General features: G+C 41.2%; 1 protein-coding gene across 1 annotated transcript; it reads right to left on the reverse strand.

Annotated features, from left to right (window-relative positions):
* Positions 1-4734: 4734 nt before the first annotated feature.
* Positions 4735-5831, reverse strand: LOC131826535 (annexin A2-like). The gene has a single exon (XM_059165900.1). It carries the CDS (start codon positions 5808-5810, stop codon positions 4791-4793), a length of 1020 nt encoding a protein of 339 aa, XP_059021883.1. The 5' UTR covers positions 5811-5831; the 3' UTR covers positions 4735-4790.
* Between the last annotated feature and the right edge of the window lie 2926 nt (positions 5832-8757).

Here is an 8757-nt window from a genome sequence, read left to right on the forward strand (position 1 = left end):
TTCTTGTTTATTTATCTTTTGTGTTCCTTTACTGTCCTTTTTAGGAAACAATGAAGATAAACTAGTGTGACTCAATCTGTCATCTTTAATTTGCAGCCATTTAAAAAATTATCCAGGGATGTCTATGTGGCTCAGTTGGTTAAACATCCACCTTCAGCTAAGGTCATCCCAGGGCCCTGGGATGAAGTCCCTCATCAGGCTCTTAGCCTGCTTCTCCCTCTGTCTGCCACTCCTCCTTCTTGTGCACATGTGCTTTCTCTCTCTTTCTGTCTGACAAATAAATAAAATCTTAAAAGATATATATTTTGTAAAAAAATTTTATCTGAAAGCTTTTATCAAATTTGTCACTCCCAAAATTTTTGGTGCAAACAAAATCAGCATTTATAGCCAAACCTTTCTTTTTATTGGTCATTGTGATGGTCAGGATTCCTTTCTTCTTCTCCAGTATTATTCCATTCTCAAGCTAGTGATTGCTTATATAATTGTTGACCACTGTTTACAATTGGAGCAATTATGACATCAAAAAAAAAAATGAGCCTGGAATTTGCCACAGTATTCATTGAGGACTTTAAAGTTGCCCCACCATTTAGAGTTTGATGGTTACTTTAGGTGGCAACAACAAAGTAAATTTTCACAAAAAAAGCTAGTCATAGAAGAGTTTTGTTTATAAACTAAATTATTTCACTTATAAGATTAAAGTTATAGTTAAATTCACAGACAAGAAAAAGAGTTATTTTTATTATCATTTTAGTAGTAATCTTCAGCATCTATTATGATGGTTAATTACACTTCCCTAAAGTAAAAAAGTTCAGTATTTGATACTAAATTGTTGCCTTATTATGGTAAATCTTGTATTTTTTATTTTTAAAGATCTTATTTATTTGAAAGAGAGATGGAAACAGCACAAGCAAGGGGAGGGAAAAGAAGAGGGGCAGGGGGAGGGGCAAGGGAAGAGACAGGGAGAAAGGAAGAGGGACAAGGAGACTCTCTGCTCAGGGAGGAGCCCATTGCAGCTGGATCCCAGAATCCTGAGACCGTGACCTAAGCCAAAGTCAGACGCCTAACCGACTGAGCTACCAGGCACCCCTGTGGTGAATGGTGAATCTTTTATAGTGAGACTTTGGGAGAAGGGGGCCACTTCTGCAGCATCTGGGCACAAATCTCAAGTTTTAAAGGGTTACGGTTCTAATGACACAAGTCTAGCTGCTGCTTGTTTGCCCACTACAGCTTGACTGTCTTTGAATCTACTGCAGAGCCATATTGTTTTACACTATAAAAACACTAACTTGTTTGATTGGCTCTTATCCCCAAGAAGAAACCTTGGGCAGGATGAAATGTACCTGAATTTCTGAATTTGAAATCAACATAGACATTTATAACTTAACAAGCTGAGCATCAAAGAGCCATTTCCTTGCAGTTTGGGGCCACTTCTGTTTTCTATAGTTGCACGGATAGGTGTATTTGCCTGGATCTTTACCAATTCCATGAAGGCTCTTGAACTAGTAGTGTGGAATTCAGCTGGCAGTTAGCTGAGGTTTGCATATTTCCTTCGGGATACCATATGTTTTTGTTTCTTGGACTGGCCATCAATAAGTCTTTAGTTAAAAAAAAAAAAAGTGGTCCTGTTAAAACAGAGTGTATTGAACTCTTGTGTTTATCTCTACTTCTTCCCACAGTCCCACTGATAGAAGAATAAGAGAGGAGATGAGAATGTTAAAGATGAGAAAGAAATCTGGGGAGTGGAAAGTGACTAAAGGAGGAGAGACTTAGCTGAGCTAAGAGAGATGAAACAAGCATCCGAGCATCCGTAGACTCTATGGATCAAGTCTGGTCCGCCTGCAGAACCTCATGAAGGTAGAGTGATCAAGTTTCCTGTTATCATTGAAGATGGAAGTAGGTGGTAGGGCTGAAAGCAGAGAGACTGATTCAAAATCCGGATACAAAGCTGGCAGGCCCCTAGGTCCCCAGCCCCAGCAGCATAATCAAGCTCCTATCTGTATTGGCTTACTAGGGCTGCCATAACAAAGTACCGCAGACTATTGTGGCTTGAACAACAGAAATTTATTTCCTCATAGTTTTGGAGGATAGAAGTCCAAGATTCAGGGCTTTGGCAGGGTTGGTTTCATCCTAAAGTGTCTCTCCTTGGCTTGTGAGTGGCCATCTTGAGGCTCTGTCTTCAAACAGTCTTTTTACTGTGAATGCGTATCTATGTCCTAATCTCCTTTTCTTTTCTTTTTTTTTTTTTTTTAAGATTTTAAAGTAATCTGTACACCCAGTGTGCGGCTGGAACTCAGAACCCCAAGATCAAGAGTCTCATGCTCCACCAACTGAGCCAGCCAGGCATCCCCTAATCTCCTTTTCTTATAAGGGCATTAGTCATATTGGAATAGGACCCAGCCATAGGACTTCATTTTGACTTAATTTCCTCGTTAAAAGTCCTGTTTCCCAATACAGTCACATTCTGAGGCACTGGGGGTTACAACTTCAACATATGAATTTAGGGGAGACACAACTCAGTCCAAAACCCCATCCCTCCTCCATGCTGGCAGGAGACAGAAGTGTCAGGTGGAACTTGGCAGACTTTTGGCTAGGGGACATCATCTATCAAGAGTGAGGCATTAGGGACTCCTGGGTGACTCAGTCACTTAAGCATCTGCCTTCTGCTCAGGTCATGATCCCAGGGTCCTGGGATGGAGTCCCATCTAGGGGCTCCCTGCTCAGTGGGGAGCCTGCTTCTTCCTCTGCATGCCACTCCCCCTGCTTGTGCTAGCTTTCTGACAAATAAATAAAATCAAAAACGAAGAGTGAGGCATTGGACCTAATAGCAAGGAGATTAAGTGAAAGGCCGTAAACTCATCAGGGAGACACCATCTCCTAGCTCTCTCCATCCAGCTTGGTGAACCCAGAGCCTAACTTATAACACCACCACCCATGCCTCCCCAATCAGTCAGCAAGTTCCATCCTCACACAGGGAACTCCTAATAAGCTTTTTATGGCACACTCTTAAATACATATTTGAGGCCAGGGATCACCATACATTTGAGAGAAGCCTCCAAAGTGAAGTATAAAGACCAGAGCAAATATGAGAGTGATTTTGAGGTAAATAACACAGGGATAGGATAAAGATTATCTAATTAGTATATCAGAAATTATTACAGTCATGAAACAAGAACAGCATACTATTTAAAAACAATAAAATAATCACCAGAGATCCAAAATGAGTTTGTGGGCATTGAAATATAAAAGCTGAAACAGAACCTTTTATTGATAGAATCTAAGCAACCTCCTAGAAAATAGGGTAAAAAGACAGCAAAATAGGCAATAAGAGAGAAGAGATAAGAAAATTGCAGGATCAGTCAGGAAGGCCTAATATGTGATGAACAGGTGTTTCAGAAAGAAAGAATGGAAAGAATGTTGGGCAGAAAGCTTTTAGAGGAAAGACAAAACACTGGTTTTGAGAACTCAAGCATTATGTCTTCTGACTGATCTGACCACGTAGTACTCAGTACAGTGGATTCTAAATGACGTAAGTTTAAGCAATTATGATTAAATTTCTGGGCTGACCTTTCCAGAGAGTAAAAATAAAATGAAAAGAGCAGAGAAACTTCTCAGACACAAAGACTCAAGGATCAAAATATATTAACTCTCTCAACAACATTGCTAGCTTGAAGATACTGAAAGCCATACCCTTGAATAACTCTATGCCTAGACAAGTTCTTGATGATGTATAAAGGTAGAATAAAATTCAGTTCCAGGAATGCAGAGTTTCAAAGTGCCTCTCGTGCACTCTTTCTCAGAAAGATTTTGGACAATGTGCTCCACTAGACATTAGGAGAACAAGGCAAAACCAAGAAAGAGGTGATCTTTAAGACTCAGAAAACAGGAGGAGCAGTTCGAGGGAGGTCAAAATGGTGGCCTTGTTACAGGCTCAGAGAGCAGTGAAACTCTTTCAACAGAGGTCTCTGAGTGGTGGTAGGGGTGGAATCCAAAGATTATATTTAACATTGTGGAAAGTTATATTGAGAAATTCTTTGAGGGTGTGGAAAGTCATAACAATAGGTACAGAGAAAACTAAGTACATAGATAGCATTCAGTAGCTCCAGGAGAAAAGAAATCATACAAGAGTGGAAATACTATCATACTAATCCTTGTACCTACTTGGTCTGATAGCAGATGATGTTCGTTTAATCATAATAATGGAATTACTGAATGATGATTTACTAAAACTGATGATAAAATGCAATCAGGAAGGTGGAAGGAGGAAGATAGTGGTGTGTGGGAGAGGAGGAAGTGGAGGTTATGACGGAGGGTGATACCATCATTTACTATAACTGAAAGTCAACAGTTGTTGCTTAAATCTCCTAAATCAAAGACTAGCGACATAAATAAGGAGTCAGGAATGCTTCGAGCTGTTAGTTACATCAAGGTTGATTAACCGTGGTTTAGAAAAATAAAATTTTGTTTTCTTCACTCTATTTTTTTTATTTGTTTATAAAGTAAAAATTCAGTTTATTCATCTGTTTATGACACAGTACACAAGAGGCAAAGTGTTTCACATCATAGATTTCACTTCCAACTCCTTGGAATGTTCATCTCTTTGGCCAAAAGGAGAGACTAGACATGAGAGGCAGGCAGTGCTTAGGCAACTGCAATAAGGATGGGAAGCGGGTGATACTAACGCCATCCCTGTGGGGATGAGCACAAGGGGACTTTTAGTCATAAGCTATTTTCTAGAATTGTTAGCTGGAAACAAAGGAGCACCATTCCTGGATGCTTAACCGTCGTGGGCCTCAGTCATTCCCACCACACAGGTACAGCAGCGCTTTCTGGTAGTCGCCCTTCGTGTCTTGCTGGATGTAGTAATACAGAGACTTGCCATACTTTCTCTTGAATTCAGACCTAATTTTCAACAGGTCCACTTCACTGCGAGAGACCATGATTCTAATCAGAACTTTATCACGAGTCCCCTTGCCCTTCATGGAGTCGTACAGCTGGTCAGCAAAATACAAGGGCTTATTCTGAATGCACTGGACCAGGTTTAGGAAAGCATTTTCCAGGTCTCCTTTGACCTCCTTCTTGAGGCTCTCCAACATGTCATAAGGGCTGTAGCTCTTGTACCTATCAAATACTTTCTGGAGATGACACACACTCTGCTCAGTCATGATGCTGATCCTCTTGGGTACATCAGTTCCTTTCCTCTTCACTCCGGCATCGTAGAGATCCCAGGCATCTTGGTCAATCAGTTCATAATCAATGACAGAGCCATCCTCTGCTCTTCTACCCTTTGCAAGGGCAACCATCAGCTTGCGGAAGTCACCAGATGTATCAGAAACGATGTCCTTCTCCAGATCAGTCTTGTACATTTCCTTGTAGACTCTGTTAATTTCCTGAAGCTCTTGGTTGGTCCTTGAGCAGATGATCTCAATGAGGGAGTCCTCATCAGTCCTCAGTCCCTTCATGGAGGCTTTCAGCTCAGAAGTATCATATTGAGCAGATGTTTTTAATAGGTCCAAAATCACTGTCTCTAGGTGGCCAGACAAGGCTGATTTCAGCGCTGATGCAAGTTCCTTTTTGGTCCTTCTCTGGTAGGCGAAGGCAATATCCTGTCTCTGTTCATTGCTGCGGTTGGTCAAAATGTTGACAATGATGACCTCATCCACACCTTTGGTCTTGATGGCCATTTCAATGTTCAGAGCATCATGCTCAGCATCAAAATTGGTGTATGCTTTGACCGACCCATATGTACTTGGGGGCATGGAGTGATCCCCCTCCAAGCTGAGCTTGCAGATAACTTCATGAACAGTAAACATTTTGAAGGAAGCTGGGCCCAGCGCTGAGTGCAGCAAGCGTCCCCAGTTGTAGAGCCCGTTTTCTTCACTTTAAAACAAAAGATCTGAAAGTTAGCAGCTGCTTCTGGTGCTCAGTTTCAGCATCTCTGAGATTATCTTGTCCTTTTTCTTGTGGACACAGATGATCCCTTCAGCTTCAGCCATTATGTCTATGGGTAAGGCAGTAAGAAGGGGAAAGAGTTGGTGTGAGCCTCAGCGATGCCATGTATCAGGAAAACAATCCCAGCACTGACGTTAGAAGCCTCCAGGATGCCTTCCTGCCCTTGGCCAAAACTGGGTCACACAGTCACCTTTCTCTGCTAGGGAGGCTGGAAAAATTCGTATCTAGCTTTCCCAAACTCTAAGGCGGGGCATGCAAGAAAGAAAAAAAAGAGAAATGTATTCTGGGTCAGCCAATCAGGATATTATTTAGAAATATGGAAGTAAATGCTAGAATTTAGAAAAGAAAGCTCATAAAAATAGGTTGTCTCTTAAGAGTGGGATTGAAGGGGCACCTGGGTGGCTCAGTAGGGTAAGCGTCTGCCTTCGGCTCAGGTCATGATCTCAGGGGCCTGGGGTCAAGCCCCGCATCTGGCTCTCTGCTTAGCAGGGAGCCTGCTTCCCCTTCTCTCTCTGCCTACCTCTCTGCCTACTTGTGATCTCTCTCTGTCAAATAAATAAATAAAATATTTTTTAAAAAAGAGTGGGGGGGGCACCTAGGTGGCTCAGTGGGTTAAAGCCTCCGCCTTCAGCTCAGGTCATTATCTCGGGGTCCTGGGATCGAGCCCCGCATCGGGCTCTCTGCTCAACAGGGAGTCTGCTTCTCCCTCTCTCTCTGCTTGCTCTCTGTCTACTTGTGATCTCTGTCAAATAAAATCTTAAAAAAAAAAAAAAAGAGTGGGATTGGACAGTGGGGTGGAGTGAGGCATGGACTGCTATTTTTCAATAGCATTAATCAGTGTTATAGTCTATATTATTACTTAATTATTTGACTTTTAAAACTATAGATATCGTTTTATACACATATGTATCTTATACACACATGTCTCCATGTTTATACAATTTTAATCAAAATAAATTTTGAAAACAAAAATGCAAACTGCAAACCATGTTCCCTCTTGCCCAGGGTCTTTGAATTTACTACTCTATCTCCCTAAACTTTGGCTGTCTTTTCTCCCTCATCTAACTAGGTCCTAACTGCCCCTCAGATCAGTGCTTCATCATCTCATCCTCAAGGAAGTCTCTCTGGCTCTCTCAGATTAGGGATGGTTATATTGGGAAGATACATTTCTCCATGATTTATCCATGTAGCAACATGCTCCTCTTGTAGAAAACACTCATCACATTTACTTGAGTGGTGTTTGATTATTGGCCAACCCCTTCCACTAGACTCCAAGCTCCAGGACAGAGATTATGCCTATTATAGGCTCATCATTGTTTCCCCAGATCTCAACACCTTACCTAGCCTTCAGGAAATATGTGATAAATGAGTAAATGACAAATACTCTGAATTAGGTACACCCTTCCTATCCTACAATTATTCCATGGTCGTTCTGGGGACTTCAATTGAGAGAAACATCAAATTGAGTACTTTCGTTAGGATTGTTGAATAAATAAGTTAATTCCAGGATTATATACGGACTACCTTCTCTATTCTAGGTGCTAAACTGGATTCCTCATTTAGCTTCAGTGATACCCTATGAGATAGCTAATGCTAATAGTTAAGAATGCTTTCGACTGCAAGTCAAAGAGAAGCCAGGTAGCAGGGGCTATTTACCCAAGACTGGTTAATTCATCTTACATGACAAGAAGTTAGGATGAAAGAGGGGAAGCAATTGCTGGCATCAAATTGGCAACTCCACTCTTTAGAGGTCTGGGTCACTGTCTTTGGGTTTGTCTACCTCTTAAGTAAAAGTATCATATCTTACACTACCAAACTTAAAAACAGGAAGAAGATAGGGCACTGTCTTCAGGCATGAAAGCCTTTCCCAGAAACTGCCATCAAACTTCCTCTTATATCTCACTGGCCAGTACTGGGTTACATGATCAGTATAACTCAGGAACTGTATTCACCTTGCACGATATCAAGGAATCTCCACTCAACATTTGAACAAATAAGGGTTATCTTAGCAAGAAAGAAATGGGAGATTGGTCTTTGGTTAAAATGTAAAAAAATCTGAACAGATACCACAGTACTGATAGCTTCATAATACCGATGGTAAATTTGATGTTCATTTTAGGGGCACTTGGGTGGCTCAATCCATTAACCACCTGTCTTCCATTAAGGTAGTGATTCCAGGGTCCTGGGATGGAGTCCCCCATCGGGCTTCCTGATTGGTGGGAAGCCTGCTTTTCCCTCCCTCTCCCTCTGCCTGCTGCTCTACCTGCTTGTGCTCTCTCTCTCTGTCTATCAAATAAATAAATAAAATCTTTTTTTTAATTGACCTTCATTTTGAATAATGTGAATAGCAGATCTGAGATTCAAACCTAGATCTGCCTTTTTCCAAAGCCTGTGCCATGCCACTTCCTAGCCTTGAATATGAAGAAGTTCTTCCTGTATCAAAATGTGGTGGATTTAGTCAGGAATGACTTCATAGAAGAAAAATACTTTAGGCAAGGTTTTGAAGGAAGTAACACAGGTTGAAATAACACAAGGAGAAAATGAGAGGGTAGTTGTCAGGTATCATAGTAACACTGCTCTCTTCACTTTCACTTTCATATAGAAATGCTTTTTCCACTGATCGTCAGAGCATCTCTCCCTATTTGGGGAATGATTATGGCTTTAATGGTCTAAATGAACTATAAATAAACTGAAAAGAGGTGACATTTACCCAAGGGAAAATGCCAAAATGAGAACCCAGAGACCATGGCTGGGGCTATAGCAGAACAGAATGTTCTCTCTGAGATTTTTAATGAGGCATGCTCACTG

The sequence above is a fragment of the Mustela lutreola genome, chromosome 3 (genome assembly GCF_030435805.1).
Source record: "Mustela lutreola isolate mMusLut2 chromosome 3, mMusLut2.pri, whole genome shotgun sequence".
NCBI classification, from domain to species: Eukaryota; Metazoa; Chordata; class Mammalia; order Carnivora; family Mustelidae; genus Mustela; species Mustela lutreola.